Genomic DNA, 18,619 nt, shown 5'->3' with positions numbered 1-18,619 from the left:
ACTCCAGCAGCTCTTCCACCGGGCTCAGCAGGTTTTCTGGAGAAAACCCTGAAAGCTTTCACAGGTGATTGTTCTCCATTTTGACTTGAAACTTTCTCAGCAATCTTTCTTAAGGAATGCTGCAGGTATTCTGCTGTTTATTTAAGTGATATTTAATAATGAGTTTTTGAAAAGTGATTTCATTCTTGAGTCGCTAAAGGGTTTGACTTGGAACCTGCACCTGTCCTGTTGTCACCTTCCCAACTTCAGTTTCCATTTACATGATTTGTAAATGCTCTGTTTTTACCAAAAACTGGATGAACAAAGTCATCAATCTGGTGTTTTGTAAACAAATTTGTTCTTTTAAAAAAAGGTTTAGCTGAGACCAGAGACTTCATAATTCCTTTTATTTTATAGTTTCTGTTTATTTATTTAGGATATTTTAAATGTCTTGCACTTGAAGTGGAAGACATTTAGAGAATTTAAAGTTTGAGAACGAAGAGGACTTCTTCCCTTCGACTCAGCAGCTTCTTTCTTTTCAGTTGGGTTTTTATTTTCCATCACAACAACATAATACATGTTGATGAAAATAATTAATCTCTGATTTTCTGTTTCTCCTTTTTATTTGCGTCTGAGCAGGGAGGGTTTGAGTCGCTACGTCACACTCAAAGAGAGAGGAGAGGCAGTGTGTTTCTCCTGCTGGGCAGATCTGAAAAGAAAGTGAGGATTTAACTCTACCTTTCTGATGAGAAGCTGCTTTTAGACCCAGATGAACTCCATACATCCATCCTGGTTTCCTTCATTCATCCAACCTGGTTCCCTTTAGTTGATGTTATCATCACACAATAACTTGCAAATAAGTATTGACAAAGCTCAATGTAATTTTCACAGGTGGTGGAACATTGTCAACAGCTGCTGAAAGTAACTAAAGAAGTTACTTTTAATGTAACGTAGTTACTTTCCAAATCAAGTAATCAATAATCTAACAAAGTTACTTTTTCAAGTAGTACTCAGTAATCCGATTAAAGTTACTTTTTCCAAAGTAACTATGCCATCACTGGCTGTGGATTAGTATTGGTATTGGTAATTTCACTTCACTGTTAATCGAACATTTCCTAGCAAAGAAATCAAAATATCCTTGATTAAAAGCTCGTTCATGCTGGGCATGTTGGTTAATGAACTTTGGTCTCATTGCTGATTTCTTATCGGTATTTATAACTTACAGTATCATTAATGTTTCATCCTGAAAATCCATTGCGGCTGATAAGGATATTTGTAAATCATTTTTTTCTTTTCTTAATATTTTTCTCCCCAAATTGTTCACCACAAACAGAATTAGTGGGGCTGCACAGTGGCACAGTTGGTAGCACTGTTGCCTTGCAGCAAGAAGGTCCTGGGTTCGATTCCCAGCCCGGGGTCTTTCTGCATGCGGGGGTTCTCTCCGGGTACTCCGGCTTCCTCCCACAGTCCAAAAATATGACTGTCAGGTTAATCGGTCTCTCTAAATTCTCCCTAGTTGTGAATGTGTGTGTGCATGGTTGTTGGTCCTGTATGTTTCTGTGTTGCCCTGCGACAGACTGGCGACCTGTCCAGGATGAACCCCGCCTCTCGCCCGGAACGTTAGCTGGAGATAGACACCAGCAACCCTCCCAACCCCACTAGGGACAAGGGTGTACAGAAATGGATGGAAACAGAATTAGTGAATATTTACCCATTTATTACAAGCATTTTCAAAATCTACTTAAACCAAACATGTAAAACCAACTCAGTAAGTTAAACACACAAATCTCAGTCCTAAAACCATTACGTAAACATCATAAAATATTTAAATACCTTAAATGATAACACATTTCTTAATCTAGCATGTTTAATTAAAAAAAAAGTTGTTTATACTGATAATTTTCTTCCTTATTCTGGCTCCTGTTTATAAGATGCATTGTTTGATTTAAAAATACACATGACATTTATTTACACTTATTTTTTATTCCCAGTATTAGCAGGTTTTTATAAATCCTGCTTTCGATCTTGAAGGTACACAACAGGATTCTGTGCCAAAACATTTTGATTCATCATGCTGACAGGCTGAAACGTGACACTTTATTAAGAGATATCATTTCATGTTAAACCGGCAAAGTCTTCCAGAATGAGATATCTGTTTTGAATCTGATAAAGCATCGAAGTATGATACAGACTTCAGCACGGTGGCGTTGAATGATCCCTTAAGACATCATATCTGTAAATGAAAACTGATACACCCTCTGTTGTTGCTCTGCTGTCCAAAGGCCAAGGCAGCTCAGCAGGTTAATAAAAGTGAGCTCCCTTCTCAGAGTCATATAGTGTGCGTGGATGAAGAAGCCAAGATGTCCGCCGGGATTCTTGTAGTGTTTCTGGCCGTGTCTTCGGCTGTTTCTCTGGTGACTGCCGACGTGGAGTCTGAGGCCAGGGCGTTCCTGGAGAGGTTTGACCAGAATGCCAGTGAGAAGATGTACAAGTACTCACTGGCATCATGGGCCTACAACACCGACATCACTCAGGAGAACTTGGACAAAGAGGTACGTCCTTGAATGCTTCTACAGACTCATTTGTCATGTTGTTTCTAAACAGTATGTTTGAAAGTTGCTGATTAATATCTGTTGTTGTGCCACGCAGTCAGAGCTGGGGCAAATTTGGAGCACTTTCTACACCCAGATCTCAGAAGAATCCCGCAATTATCCCATCGACCAAATAAATGACCCGGTGATTAAATTACAGCTCATCTCTTTACAAGACAAAGGCTCTGGTGCTCTGTCTGCGGACAAAGCTTCACATGTAAGACTTTTTGCTCAAACACTCCCAGTTCTTTCACATTTGTGAAAACAATATCTTTCTGATATTTATATTATGTTTTTTTGTGAAATGTTTCCTTCAGCTCAATAAGGTCATGGGCGAGATGAGTACGATCTACAGCACCGCAACAGTTTGCCTGAAAGATGACCCCCTTAACTGCCAGACTTTGGAGCCAGGTACAGTCTGTTATTTATAAAAAGCTTCCTGGTCCTGACAAAGGCAGATATTGCAGTTATAAATTAACAAAATTTCCCAGAATCAGAAGATACTGAAAACTGTAATCCACATGTGCAATCTTTACTCCTACAGTTGATCATAACAGTTATTTAAATAATGAAGCATCTTTTGTTTTCGGCTATGTTTTAAAGTGACTTAGTCTCACCTGAAATAATAGCACCCAGTTGTTTGGTATGTGAATTGAATGTTGCTATAATAAACATGTCCTGTTACAGTAAAACAGCTCATGATGAAAGGCGTTATATACATAATCCTAGAACAAACTGCATCACGCCCTACTTTCTCAGCCACTGAAAACTGTTATTTTCCTCTTGTGTAAATGTTTCCTGTGTATTTTCCCTTTGTGAGAATGTTTCCTTTGTGTTTTATTTAACAGTTAATTTGCATTCCTTCGTATTTCTGCTTTTGTCTACACAATATCTGATGTCTCTCGTCCAATACTGTCATCTCTTTCTCTTCTTTGTCTCCATCTTCTCATCTGACCGATCACTTCCTGGACAAGTTGATCATTTAGTTACTGAGTTCAGTAAATGTGAAAGTTTAAACACGTCTGTTAAAATGCCAGATTTTTTGTTTGTTTTTTTATGAAACTAGGCCAATATACAAAATTTTATAGTTTCTTCCCTCCTCTACATAACATGCTAAACAAAATAGAAAAAATCACCCTATATCTTTTATGTAAACAAAAGAAAATAATGTGGCTGTATTGGTATTTTCATCCATTCATTAATTATAAAGAACCAGTGAGCACAGCACGTCTTTACTTCGCCATATTTGTTCCATGTTTGTCCATTCTTCTTCTAAAATTTTGTGTTTTGGGGGTGAATTTACATTTTGCTGGACTTCTTTTTCGGAACCATTAAAAATTTGACAAATAAATGGGTCATGAGAACAGATTTTTTTTCCTGTCTCTGATTTGTCTCTTTTTCTGTGTGCAGGCCTGGAGTATGTGATGTCCAACAGCCGAGACTACGAAGAGCGTCTCCACGTGTGGGAGGGCTGGAGGAGAGAGGTGGGGAAAAGGATGAGGCCTCTGTACGAAGACTATGTGGATCTGAAGAATGAAGCTGCCAAACTTAATGGTAAATGATGATCTGGGAGAAAACATGAAACAAAAAAAAAGTTATATGCAATGTTTTTATTGTGTTGATGTTGGAAAAGCTTCAGGATCTGAACTGAAAACAATTAAACTTCTGTGATGGAATAAAACTGCTGAACTCACTGTAAGTTAGAGAAGATAAAATGAAATCAGACAAGAACAGGAAGAGCTGACAACATTGTATGCGATGACTTTGTGTTTGCTTCTGACCAGCTGGTCCTCACTGAGGCCCAATGTATTACTCAAACAGCCAGCCTGAGTTTGAACTTAAACTTTTTCCGTTTCTTTTCATTCACAAATCTGCAGGTTTTGAAGACTATGGAGCTTATTGGAGATACAATTATGAGACCCTCGATGAAGACGTTCCTTACAAGTATACCAGAAAACAGCTGATGGAAGATGTTCGCTCAATATACAAAGAGGTACACAGTGCATCGATAACAATGAGAATGAGGTCCCGTTGACAATGTCACAACATGAAGAAACTTGTGGTTGTAATTGCCATATTTTTTTGTAGATCATGCCTTTATACACAGAGCTGCATACCTATGTAAGATCCAGGCTTATGGAGGTCTACCCAGGATACATTGACTCACAGGGACCCCTGCCCGCCCACCTCCTTGGTACGTTAAAGTATTAGTTATGAACCCATAATCAAGTGTAGTCTAAGTATCCTGACTGATGAACCATTTTTTAGAGTCACAAAATAGACACTACTATTGGTCACATCCACACACTACAAACAAAATGTTAAAAATACTAAAACATTTTTTTTACAGTGCACTAAAATACAGTATGTGTGTATCAATATTTTTCAGAGTAACACTATTCCCACAATTAAATTTTTTTTTTATGCAATAATGTGTTTTTAAAGACGATAACATTTCCCTATAATTTGGGACATTTAGTTCAGTGTGAGAAACCCAAAGACACCAAAACAAAACAAAAAAACATTCCTTTTTTTCATTGTTCTGTTTAAAGTCTTTTATTAACATGGAGAAGTTAATACACTTTTGAGTCTTGCATCCAAACATGTCAGAAATGTTTAAGTTATATAATTGTTTCCAATACGGGATTGAAGTACACTGATAAAAGTCTAAGAGTTCACCGGATATGTAATCGGCTGCATAGGGCTCCCACAACAAGCAAAGGACCAACAAGCAGAACGTAAGGATCGTTTCAAAGTCTGCTCAACTAAGATGAACATCAGAAGCTCTCTAAAAAGTTTTATTTTTAGTAAAAAACAGTTTATGCCAAAAGGTCACTGTATAATCATATGAACTGATTTATGTTCCTCAAGATTCACACATCCATTTCTTGTCAATTATTCCCACTTTTCAGTCATTAAATATTATATTGCTTATATTAGAAGTGTAATACACAAACATTCACATATGGACAATTTAAAGAAGTGATAAGGCAAAATGTGAAGTTTGGTAATATTGTTTTAAATTTTGAATTAAATTTTGTTTTTGGACGCTAAATCCTTCAAACTGTAATTCAGAACTGAAGTTTGTCTCCCTCTGTTGGTCATGGTGTATCACGACTACTTTACTAAAAATCAAACATGAAACAGGTTGATTATTTTTTAAAAATGGTCTCAGTTTGAATTTCATTAATATAATAGTGTTCTGTTGTTGAAAGAACATATCAGGATCTACTTCAAATGTCTATAACAAAGAAGAAGAAAAAAAGAAAAACAATATTAGGATATTTATGTTTGCTGTTCAGGTGACATGTGGGGAAGATTCTGGACCAACTTGTATCCTCTGTCAGTCCCCTACCCTGAAAAACCAGACATTGATGTCAGCAGCACTATGGTGCAGCAGGTGCAGTGCCAGTATATGTAAAATTTAAATAAAAATACTCCAGTGTTTCTCAGCCACTCGTAAATTAAATACATAACATTCTCTTCATATAGTGAATATCTTCTTGAATTTCAGGGTTGGGATGAAATGCGTTTTTTTAAGGAAGCAGAAAAGTTCTTTATGTCTGTGGGACTCTACAAGATGTTTGACAACTTCTGGACTAACTCCATGTTGGTGAAGCCCGATGATGGACGGAAGGTGGTCTGCCACCCCACCGCCTGGGACATGGGAAACAGAGAGGACTTCAGGTGGGATGAAGTCAAGAACATGCTCATACTCACACACATTCACACAGACCTAAGTCCCAATCTTACTTTCTATCATCTTATTTTTAACAGCATTGAAAATACAAAAGTAGTTGAGAAAGTGATAATTGTTGACTCACTCTTTCCTGCTGATAAAGACAATCAAAGTCTGGATTGTAAAATATCAGTTCAGATTATTACCCCAGCAATTCACAGTGATAACATTTGCATAAGCGTAAAATATTATATTTTATGACTCTACTTGTATCTGTCTGGGTAAATATTACTGAAGGAAATCTCACCATAAAAATGACTGTGTTTATCAGACTGAGCCAGTCGTGTTATTGCTCCAGATTGTTTTATTGCTCCAGATATAAATGCATCACCCTGCGTAACTGCTGACATCCACACTTCTGCTGCTGCGTCTCCAGGATAAAAATGTGCACCAAGGTCAACATGGACGACTTCCTCACCGTGCACCATGAGATGGGCCACAACCAGTACCAGATGGCTTACCGCAACCTGTCCTACCTCTTGAGGGACGGAGCTAACGAAGGTTTCCACGAGGCCGTCGGAGAAATCATGTCCCTCTCTGCTGCCACGCCCAAACACCTGCAGAGTCTGGGACTTCTCCCTAGTGACTTCATTTATGACAGTGGTATGTTCTGTATATGTTGACCCAGACACAAAATCAGCAGGGTTGTTTTTATTTTAAAAAAGCAAAAAACAGAGTTAGATATGTGAGAGCATTTTTTTTTTTTAGTAAATTAAACCCCAGGAAGAAAAATCATCTCAATCTGCATTTCTTCTTTCTAAAATCTAATTTTATCCAGGTATTGAGGCACATGTCCTTGTAGTTGATAAAGAATTCAAGTTGGTGGAAACCTCAGAGACAAAACTTATTACTTTAGATATATTTAATAAAACTTAAGGTCCCCACAAAACCTCACATTAAATGAGTGTTTCCTATTGCCTCTAAAGAGTCCTTGTTAAAAATAGCTTCAGCAACACTGGAAGTGTCAGAATAACATGACCTGTCTGTGTGTGTGATATAATTTATGTGCATAAAGATTAATGAGAATATAGTGTTAAATCTTCCTTATTTTAGCAGTGAATCTATGTAAATCCACACAGATGCAACCTTAACAGAAATGTCTTTGTTTTGGTTTCTATGTAGAGTTTTCATGATCACCCAGTTCTTCCTATGAGCAAAAAGCTTTCATGTTGGCGTGTTTTGCCAGTCTACATCTTCCTTAGGTATGTGCATGGATGAGTGTCCGTCACGTGACCAGGGAGTTCCCTGACCACTGACCTCTGTAGATAGACAGCAGCCTCTCCACAAACCAACGCGGATTAGGCGCACACGGAAAATTAAAAGAAAGAAAATGACAGTTTCTGCCCTTCTTCCACTTTCTGCTCCGATTGTAGAAACTGAGATCAACTTCCTGCTGAAACAGGCTCTCACCATCGTGGCCACGCTGCCCTTCACCTACATGCTGGAGGAGTGGCGCTGGCAGGTGTTTGCAGGGAATATCTCCAAAGATGAATGGATGAAGCGCTGGTGGGAGATGAAGTAAGCCGAAATTATCGGGGCATCTGTCGGATGATGCTCTGCCTTTTGTTTGTTTTCTGAAACTGTTATAGTCCAAGGAAATATGTTAAACATGAAACACCTATTTTTGGTGTTGTGCAGTGAAGCACCTGCCTAGCTGCAGGTCTGTCGGTGTGCATTAGTGCTGATTCAGCGTTGTCCTAACAGGAGGGAGCTGGTGGGAGTTGTCGAGCCTGTCCCCAGAGACGAAACTTATTGTGACCCGCCTGCTCTGTTCCACGTATCTGGAGACTACTCCTTCATCAGGTTTGCTTCAAAGCTCCGCATAAAACAAATGAAGGCTTTACTTCGACTCTGTGTTTTCTTTCTATCCACTTTGTGGGCAGAGATGTTGTTGATTTAAGCATTTTCAAATCTTCCACCTGAAAATTAGCTTGTAACTTCAAAATGGAACTTGGTCTAAGTTTCAGCATATAAGAAATATTCTTTTTAACTTGTCCAAAAAAAGACCTGGTGTTCATCTCGTTTTGGGGAGGGAGGGCGTCATAACACACAGAAGAGAAAATAGCATGCTTTTATTTAAGATAAAAGTGTAACGCAGACTCAGTAAGTGTGTTTGTTCTTTTCCAGGTATTTTACAAGAACCATCTACCAGTTTCAGTTCCAGAAAGCGCTGTGTGACGCAGCTGGTCACACTGGTGACTTGTCCTCATGTGACATCACTGGTTCCAAGGAAGCAGGAACCAAGCTGAGGTATCTACTTCCTGTTTGTTGTTACCCCTGCTTGTTGTGCCCTGAGTAAAGCATTTATGTGCCACACATGTTTCAACACAAAGAAATTCTGAAATGATTAATGCTGCTTTTCTATAGAAACATGTTAGAACTGGGGAGTTCTGAGTCCTGGACCAGGGCTTTGGAAACAATAGCTGGAAATGCAAGAATGGATGCTGGTCCACTGCTGGACTACTTCAAGAAACTGTATGATTGGCTGAAAGAGAATAACCAGAAACACAACAGGGCTGTTGGCTGGAAGACAACAGTGGATCCCTGTGAGTAAAAACTAGATCGCCCTAGAAATTATTACTCTGTTTGCTGAAACAGAGTAAAGTTTTCAGAAAGAAAATGAAAATACTTGCCCATCTTTTGCTTTTTAGCACCTGCTTGCCCAATTGTGTCTTCTTTACTCATTTTTTTTAATGCAACATCTTCTCCCCTGGTTTGTTATTGATCCCAGATTCACATCTGTTGCATCTGTTCTGCAGGCTTTATGCTTGACTAAACCAACTTTTTAACAAGGAGAGCTTCAGTCTTTGTGACAAAGAAACATTTCAGGATGCATGAGTATAAAAGTGATAAGGAGAGGAGAAACACTGGACATGAACTTGTTTTGACTGATAAAATCTTTTCAAATCACATTAGTGACTAGAAAGTAGTTTACATAGAGATACTTAGTGTGACTGGAAAAATTTCAGCTATCAACCAGGTCAGTTGTATTACTAAACATACATGTATGGAAATGATCATAACTTTATAAGAAATCATGACTTTTTTTTCCTTTTTTTTTTTTTACAGATTCGCAATATGCCATTAAAGTAAGAATAAGTCTGAAAGCTGCTATGGGAGACGATGCTGTGAGTATTATCGTTTTGAGCTGCAACAAACACAAAGTCCACTCTGCTTCTCTCTCTCTTTCTTTATCTATCTCTCCCTGTATATGGCACATGTATGGTAATATAGTCCAAATATCCGTTTCAGTATTCCTGGAACGCCAATGAGATGTACCTCTTCAAGGCCAGCATTGCCTACGCCCTGAGGCAGTACTACAGCCAAAAGGACCAGAACCTCCCTTTCACGTCAGTATCCCGCTCCATCCTGGGGCTGTTTATCGAAGATAATTAACGCACCTTTTAAAACGTGGAGTCTGTGCTTTCTGTCGCTTACTCGGAGTGCTTTTCTATTCTTCCACTACTAGAGCAGAGAACATTCTCACTTATGAAGAAACACCCAGGATCTCCTTCTACATGGTGGCCACCAACCCAGGAAGCCCCTCTACGTACATTCACAAGTCTGACATGGAGGCAGCTGTCAGGTTAGCCACACAGACAGATGGATTTTCTTACAGTTAGGTAATTGAGTGGAAACACCACGAAGCTGGTTTACGCAGGGCTGAAACCAGGTATCAGTCTAACTTTCTTCCTGATATGTTGGCTGATTTCTTTAATCTTTTTCATGATACCTCACAAGGAAGCGGCATGTATCTGTTAATCTTGAATTTTATAAATTAACCTATCAGAGTAGACATAACCAGCTGGACCTTTCCATGTTCTTTAGAGATATATGAATCTTGCTGCATGCAAATGTCAAATTTTGAAGAAAGCACTAAAAAAGTCTACTAAAATGCTGAGTAAAATAAAGTTACATGTATTGTTATACACTGTAGGCAAATATCTGTTTGCCTACAATTGTAAAACACCATTTTTCAGAGACATTATGTAACACGCACATTTATCTATCAATCCAAGGTTATATCGGGGTCGAATCAACGAAGCCTTCCAATTGGACGACCATACACTCGAGTTCATAGGTATGGTACCGACGCTGGCCCCGCCTGTACAGCAGCCAGTGGAGGTGTGGCTGGTGGTGTTCGGTGTTGTCATGGGAGTCACAGCGTTGCTGGGTGTCTACCTCGTCATATCTGGTGTCAGGGCTCGCAAGAAGTGAGTGTTGCTTTCAGCAGGCCTCCATTACGGTGACCCGTAACTTTCATAGAGGTGAAACATTCTCTGCTTCTTCTGCTTGCAGGAAATCGTCAAAGCCACCTGCGGAGAATCCTTACAGCATAGATGTTGATGGGATTAGTAACACTGCCTATGAGGATACTAGGGACGAGCAAACTGGACTTTAAGGAGCCAAGGAAGTGAGAAAAGGTCTCACAAGTCAGTTCTGTGTGACTTTTCACAAACATTAAATGTAAATACATGTAAAGATTTCAGTATTGTAAAAATCCTCAGTGGCAAAATGAACGCAAAAACAAGACAGCAGGCTAAACCTCCAAAGACTTTAATATTTATTGACTTTCAATAATGACAATTATTCAGTAAGGATGTTGCATAACGTATTCTTAATTTTCTTTTAGTCTTTAAAGCAATTTCTGGTCCTGTGACATTTATATACGTTAACATAATGACGGAGTAAATATTGTTTTAAACATGATGCGAGTTTGTTAGGAAAATGTAATTCAGAGGGTTTTGTTTTTCTGCCAGTTTCCGTTCACACGGTTAAGCTAAACTTCACCTCATTCGTTTGATTTCAACACGTCTTCTTTCCATGTAACTTTGTACTCTAAAGAGTGTAACATTCTGCTTTCATTCTTGATCTAAATTATTGGTTGATGCAGAATATGTACAATTTGTTTGAGCATGTCATTTCAGTTTGTTTGTTTTTTTTTTGAAGTGCAAGGAATTTGGTTTCATTTAAATAAATTTGATAGCTATAATAGTAAAACAAGGTTTTATCCAATATTTTTGCTGCTACAACAAATTAAAATGGGGGAAAGTGCAACAAATGCTCCAATAAATTGCAGTATGCCAAAAATTATTCTTCAATTTTTGGAACACAATACAATTTATCAATGCAACAATGGTTGTCAACTCTGCTCTGATTGGTCAGACTCAATAAATCCTTCTTTGACAAAGTGTGCATATTTTTTGTGTAAATTGACATACTTCCATGAAAAGGCCATTCTGAAAAATATGAATATTTATAAGCTCAGTTTTTATGTCTCAGCTGGGAAAGATGTTAGAGCTGCAGTCGTGACATATAATAAAAAAAACAGGTCATATAGAAACATTACATTGGATTTCATAAGGACTTTTAAGATAGCATGAAATTATTTCAAATAAAACATCACACAAGGATGGGCTAACATATGATTAAAAGGGAAAACCACTCATTTATCATAAAAAATGTTGTTTGAAAGTCACTTTTTTCAGAATAATTTGAAATATTAATCATATAAAACAACAAAAAATGTTAAGCTTAGCAATAGTAAAACAACCGTATGACACTTGTCCACCAAGTCAGAGCTTCACACAGAGACCTTAGTATTTGTCACATAACTAGATGGGCTAAACAAAAAGAGCTTCTATCAGGACTCAACTTTTTATTTACAATGTGGCGGCCAAAAAGTGAGTATAAGCATGTAGAAAACAACCCCGTCTCACTTCTGAATGATAAAGAGGAATGACGAATCTCCCCTTTCTCCATCTGTCTCAGCCATTTCCACCAAATCAGTGTTGGCTACATGGATGAACCAGCCATTGTGGAGCGCAGATTCAAATTTCCGCTGTTTTGTGCGGTCAGCCATCATGTAGAAGACAAAGGAGAAGGTGCAGTCGTCATTCTTGGAGATCTGCCTCAGTCTCTGCTTTTCACACGTCTACGGGTACAAAACAAAAAAACTGCTATCAGTTTATTGAATTCAAGTTAGAAATAGAATTATTTGGCTTTGATGACATATTGCATTTATTGGCTTAACATCACATTGCTGTAACTGTTGTTGAAGCACAGCTACGGCGGAACTAGAAAGCCCTCAACAGATCTGCTTGAGAATAAATAATGAAGCATATTTATCTATCTACACATATTTAGATATATAAATATTTATACATCTTATAGTTTTTTTTTACTCAACCTAGAGAAGATGGAATACATTCTTCTACTGAATGTTTGAATGTGTTTTTTTGTTGTTTTTTTTTGCCACAAACATTTGCATAGGACATTAGTTCAAGGATTTCTCAAATTACAACAAATTCAGTTGAGAAATTTAGTAGTTTTTTTGTATGCAATGTCAAAACAGCACATCACAACCAAGAAATGGGACAGTCAGTACATCTGCTGAATTGCGTCACAGCAAGAATGTCAATAGTGTGGATCTCAGGTGAGGTTTTTCCCCATTTACTTCAGTTTCCACACAGAGTTCAGAAGCATGCATGCTAGGCTAGGCTATGGTTATTCCAAACTGACCTTATGAGTGAGTCTAATTAAACTGTGGCATACTGGTGCATGCATACAAACATAGGGAAAAATAGGGATATTGAGAAATGTCAAACTGTTTCCTTCTCTATTAATAGCCTAACAGTGACAGGAAAGATTATTTTGAGCCTGCAAAACAGTAATCTCCATTCACAGAGGAACAGGTCTCAGAAATCACTTTCTGGGATGAGATTCGTTCCTCTTGCTAGTTGCACAGAAAGTTATGAGTTGGTAAGCAATTTAAACATGTCAGCATAACTTGGTACAGACCCAGTTCTAACTTCACAGTGCATGGATAGTAGTTTTTCCAATTAAGACACAATTCAAATACTTTGTGACTGCTATGGGTTCAAAGCAAGATAAAAGTAGAGAAAATAGACCAAAAGCTGGCTAATGAAAGGCAGATTTTTTTTTTTGTCATTGTGGATTTAATAAATAATACAAACACCACTTCCTTCCCCTCCCTGAAACTGGGAGGTCCATTACTAGAAGGCAAACTTGTTGGCAACCTAGGGACACAGAAAAAAAGAAGAATGGTCTTCTACATAAAACAATAACACCATAAAGGAGGGATTCATCCCAAATCCAGAATTCACCTCTGATACGTTTTTAGTTATTGCTCACCTACCTTACTCAATACTCACTACAATATTCACTTCTACATTCCACCCCACGCAGTTTGTTTACATAAACGTGAATGGGCAAATTTAAATTATCAATTGAAATTATGACACGTTGAAAATAGGCTCACATCTGTAAAATTGTTTTAAATTAATAGGTTGACAATATTGTAACCCCTAGAAATAAAAATAACGTGAAGTTCAGCTCAAAAACACTTCATTTAAAACACACTAATTTTAATACTCAGTGAAACTTTTATGTTATCCATCCATTCATATGGCATCATCACTCCTCTCCAGCAGATGCCTCGCTTTGCAAACTAGAAGTATGTGTTGCAGAAAAAGCTCAGTAACATGACAGTCTATGGCTTTCTTCTGCTAAGAGATAAAACAAGATTATTGGAAACTAGCAAGTCTCTTATTTCAGAGAAGCAAAGACTACGATATAGCATGGTAAGGACTTACTCAGTGTAAGGTGTGTGGTTTTAATGTTTAAAACAAATGCATGGTTACCTGTGGATGTAATATACTCTTGTGCACATCATATTTGATTTTCTTGCTGTTTGGATGCATATTCATTGCTCTTACTTTTTACCCCAGCTCCATCCAGGGCTAAAGAGTGGAGACATGGTTCTTTTCCTAAATCATATTCGGTAATTTGAAGTTGAAAACTTTAATGCTCCAGTAGTGCGTCTCGCTTGCTAAATCCTAATGAAAAAAACCAAAACAAAAACAAAACATCTTCAAGTCAAAAAAATACATTGTTCCGTATAGTTTTACCTCTACCTGTAGGAGCACCCTATCTCCTTCCTTGCAGCACCTGAGAAAGCAATTGGAACCAGTGAGATTTAGGACCACTGCAATTCCTCTGAACGTCCTATCCATGGCATTCGACTTGTAATAGTAGATAGTGATCTTTTCTGAGGATGAAAGAAAAGCAAAGATGCATCACAAAAAGTAACATCAACTCCGGTTGCCAGTATTGGTGGGAAGCAGGTTGGTTGGAAGATGCATTGCTCTGAATGACAAACCTGGATTTGGTGAAGAGTAGACGGTCTTTTCCGAGCAGATAGTTCTGAGGTAGCGATGAGTGGGCACATGTTTTATCAAGACATCTGCCAGCTTTTCCTGCCTGAAACTTACATCTCCTCTGGGAACTGAAAGTGGCCGAGGAAACAGAGAACATTATCTTTGGTTCATTTGTTTTTTGTTGTTTTGTTTTGTTTTGTTTTCTTTGGTCTGTTAGAAAGTACCAAAATGATCCCATGTAATATGAAGGCAACAATATTTACATAAAATAACACCAAAGAAAAGCTGCTTCAAGATCATATGTGGACTAAACTTGTCTGCTGACACCTATCCTTTAATCATTCAGTACACATCATACATTTTTTACTTTAAAATTAAATATTTTAAACAGGACTAAATATATTGAATTTGGACACAAAGACAAAGCGAGAAGTAAAACCTTTGAACTCACCAAATGTCACTGCGCTGGATTCTGCCACCACCACGATGTCACTGACGGTGCATCCTGTCCCCTCACATTCTTCACAACCCCTGGTTCCCACCACAGCGATGCTGGTGTTCGTCATGTGAATTACAAGGAGCTCTCTGCTCTCCCCATTCTCCTTGCTCATATCTTGGCACACATTCCCCTTTAAATCTGTTGTCTCGTTTTTCTCTCCTTCGTTGGCACCTTCCTCCCTCGTCAACTCCCAGGAAAAACTCAGGACAGTGGACTCCTTGTCGTAGGGCTGCAAGGTGTCCTCATCTAGGGGCAGCTGCTCCTCCTTTTCAGACTGTTTTTCTCTCTTCTGCACTGACTGAGGAAACAAAAATGTCTTTCAGTGCAAATGCCCACAGACGTTCATCGCATTTAAAATGGTTCTTCATATCTTTGTGACACCACTCAGTCAGAGAAAGAATTTTGCTTTTTGTGCTATTTCCTAGCCCATTTTATAAAAAATCAGTACAAAGTAGGGCACAATGTCAATGTCATGTCATGGCAGGAAATGAGACATGGTTTGCAAAGGTTTTGACAAATAAAAATCTAAAACCATGGCATGCAGTTTCATTCAGCTTTGCCACATATTCTCCTTTGGCCTGGACGTTGACTGGACTACAGTATTCTATGATCTAAGCCAGAGGGTCTTAAGTTTGGTCCTTGAGAGCTTCCATCTATAAAATAAACTAAATTTGCTCTTGAGGACACTTTGGCAGCCCTGATCTAAACTGTACAGTTACAACTTTGGCTGCATCTTCAAGTGTATAATAGAGATAGGAAGGGGGATAAAAGTTTAGCCATGTATTTCCTTCCATTTTTCAGCTACCTGCTACTTTTTGTTGGTATGTCGAATAAAACCCAACAAAATAGATGGAATCTTCTGGCTCTAAGGTTACAAAATCCTAAAACATTTAAGGTTTACAAAGTACAGTTTTTTGTTTTGGAAAGTACTGTATGGGAGCCAATTGACATACCAGCAATGGATTTCCTTCGGCGATCATTTTGGCCAGCTCCTCAGGTTCTAAGTCTCGAAGATCAACCCCATTTATCTCCGTCAGCTTATCTCCTCTTTTGGAGAAAGTAGGGAAATGAAAAGGAAAAGTTCAAGAAATGAGATTATATTAGCAAAATATTTAGAAAGATTTGATAAGAAATCCCCGATTTAAAAGAAAAAATCTTTCAGACAACACTATTAACGCAGTTTAACAGAAAAATGAGCTGCAGATAAACTTTTAAATTTCCATCAGTTCTTTAAAGGGAATTAAAATATTCATGAATCAAAATGCTTTCCTTAAACAACTTCAAGAAATGGATTATTAGAAATCCTTCTAATAATCCATTATTATCATTATAAACTGACTCAATTCAATCAGAAATTATAATTTTAAGGAGACTCAAAATAATAGATGGGACTAATGAATTAAATACATCCATGTACTTTATTAAATGTACCCCGAAAAGACTCATTTTTAAATGGATTTTATTTTTAATTTTCCTTAAAAGTGAAACATGATAAAATACAAAATAATAATAATAATAATGTCACAACTGAAGCCTATTCCTGGCTCTTTCATTGATCATTGTTATGATATTAAGCCTCATGCGGTCATAAATCTCATGCAGAGCCATAAATGAATCCCACTTTCACTATGACCGAGAGCGAATCGTTGTCTCAAGCCAACGATTGTTTGATGTTTTCACATGAATCAAGCTGTTTGGAGAAAAGATTATAAATCATACCTTATGAACCTATCAGTTTTGGTTTGGTACTTCACCACTTCTTCAACTTCGTAGTGGTGCTTCCCCTCATGGAGTTGGTGTCGAATCAACACACTCCCCTTAACAGTGGAACCCTGTAATACATGAGCAAAAACAATCTTCAAATCTTTCAACTCAGTCACCAGTGTGAACAAATACAGCATAAAGATGTTCTGTATTAAGTTAACCTACATCCAGGTCCATGTTGGAGGCTGAGTCTCTGGCTGATGTTGTGGAAGATTGAAGGAAGCCGGTGGCGACAGCCGACTGTCAAAGCTTTGTCGTCTATTGAACTGCTGAGGACAAGGGGAAGCAGATATGGGGAGCCCCAGCAGTTGGAAAAGAGGAACTGATCTGTAAAGAGGAAGTAAAATTCGGCAAACGCTCACTGAAGAGGGGGTGTCGTGTGGAATTGGTTAAGAGAACAGAACTTATTAAATGAAGAACAGGGGTTGAATTGCAATAATAAAAAAACTATTTCATTAACCGCCGCCAGCAGAAGAGGTTCCTAAAGAAGTGAACTTATCACCCTCTTGAACACTGAACTGGAATGTGCTTATAACAAATAAAACAGAGAACAGAGAGGTTATTTTGCAAGCTCTCGAAATAACGTAACCGTAAGTCACCTTTAGAGAAACCAAAACAGAAAAGAAGAAATGAGAACATATCTTGTATCATCACAGATTGCATGAGAAATATTAAGGACATATTACTGTACTTCCTCTTTAGACTTTAGTCACTAAAGGTGATCTTAATAATTATTTCTATGCTTTATTCTATGGTCATTGCTCAAGCCAATCAAAAGTAGTCGGGAGTAGTTAACAAGGTACAACTTATAAAATCAGTGTGATAAAAGTATCACTACATAGATGCCATCTATAGCTATTCAATACTGCGGCGAAAGGCTATTGATAAAGTTATTGTTACACAAGATGCATGACTAAAATCAGTTTGCAGAGAAGCTTTCTGCCTCAAGGTGAATCAACTAAAGCAACTGATTGTAGTGATTTGGATTTTCCTTGTGTTTATTTAGTTTTCTGTGTTCTGTAGAGTCTCTGTGTTGTCCTGTCTGCCCCTTGATTGTTCCCAGCTGTGTCTCGTTACTGGATTACCCTCTGTGTATTTAATCCCACCTGTGTTCCTTGTTGCTCGTTGGAATAAGTTGTCTTGTCATTCTGCCTGGTTTATGTCTGTTGCTGCCATCCATTTGTATTTCCAGTTGCTACCAGTCGATGAGCCTTAGCCTTCTGCTCTCTCTGTGCTGCCTGGTTTATTGGACTTTGTACTTCTGGAATGAACATTAAAATCATCATTTCATTCCTTTAACCTGGGTCCGCTGCTTCTACCTCACCTCATCCAACTGCAAATCACGACACTGATTGATACATTCATTATATTTATGTACCGAAACTCATGCTCATTAAATAAAGTACTTTTTTTTTCATTAGTCTGTCAAAAAGATAATGTCTGTTCATCACAAACCACAAACCGAAATGAGAGGAATACATTTTAAAATGCATTTATTAATAAAATTACAATTTTCACCCTTTTAATATTGAACTGAGTTGTTTTATGGCATTTAGTCACTAAAGAAATCATTAATAGAACCATGATCACTCTAATATAGACCAGTGATCAATTAAATAAAAACCCAAGACATCAGCAAACAAACATCGCATCTGAATATTTGAAGCAGGTTTGAGTTGGAATGGAGAACAAATGCTGAGATTATTTATAGCAGATCAAAAGTATGTCTCTCTTATTGTAAGGCAATCAGTGCATAACTTGGATTCTATAAACACCTGTCTTAACTTTAGTAAAAGAACATTTTAGGTGTTCATGTTTGGAACAATTAGTCGGTATTAAGAGTGTAGTTTATGACTACAGTAAGTAT

The 18,619-nt window shown here is 37.8% G+C and overlaps 2 protein-coding genes across 3 annotated transcripts; one reads left to right on the top strand and one right to left on the bottom strand.

Annotated features, from left to right (window-relative positions):
- The first annotated feature begins 2,302 nt into the window (after nt 1-2,302).
- ace2 (angiotensin I converting enzyme 2) lies at nt 2,303-11,500 on the top strand. Its single transcript, XM_028015870.1, has 18 exons — nt 2,303-2,531; nt 2,629-2,787; nt 2,888-2,981; nt 3,981-4,124; nt 4,448-4,563; nt 4,659-4,764; nt 5,873-5,970; nt 6,085-6,257; nt 6,686-6,912; nt 7,683-7,827; nt 8,014-8,112; nt 8,437-8,559; nt 8,677-8,855; nt 9,379-9,437; nt 9,562-9,659; nt 9,779-9,895; nt 10,329-10,523; nt 10,609-11,500. The coding sequence occupies exons 1-18, from the start codon at nt 2,340-2,342 to the stop codon at nt 10,709-10,711; spliced, it is 2,427 nt and encodes an 808-aa protein (XP_027871671.1). The 5' UTR covers nt 2,303-2,339; the 3' UTR covers nt 10,712-11,500.
- LOC114143640 (uncharacterized) lies at nt 11,246-17,048 on the bottom strand. 2 transcript variants are annotated; one of them, XM_028015871.1, is made up of 7 exons: nt 16,918-17,048; nt 16,708-16,820; nt 15,942-16,035; nt 14,941-15,286; nt 14,492-14,617; nt 14,241-14,380; nt 11,246-12,244 (listed from the first exon to the last, which is right to left on the bottom strand). In XM_028015871.1, the coding sequence occupies exons 1-7, from the start codon at nt 16,927-16,929 to the stop codon at nt 12,026-12,028; spliced, it is 1,050 nt and encodes a 349-aa protein (XP_027871672.1). In that variant the 5' UTR covers nt 16,930-17,048; the 3' UTR covers nt 11,246-12,025. The 2 variants fall into 2 exon arrangements, with proteins under 2 accessions (XP_027871672.1, XP_027871673.1); XM_028015872.1 differs by having other exon boundaries at nt 14,247-14,380.
- Nucleotides 17,049-18,619: the final 1,571 nt, after the last annotated feature.

The sequence above is a fragment of the Xiphophorus couchianus genome, chromosome 4 (genome assembly GCF_001444195.1).
Source record: "Xiphophorus couchianus chromosome 4, X_couchianus-1.0, whole genome shotgun sequence".
NCBI lineage: Eukaryota > Metazoa > Chordata > Actinopteri > Cyprinodontiformes > Poeciliidae > Xiphophorus > Xiphophorus couchianus.
The sequence above is the reverse complement of the archived record's forward strand: the minus strand, read 5'-3'. Positions and strand labels throughout refer to the sequence as shown.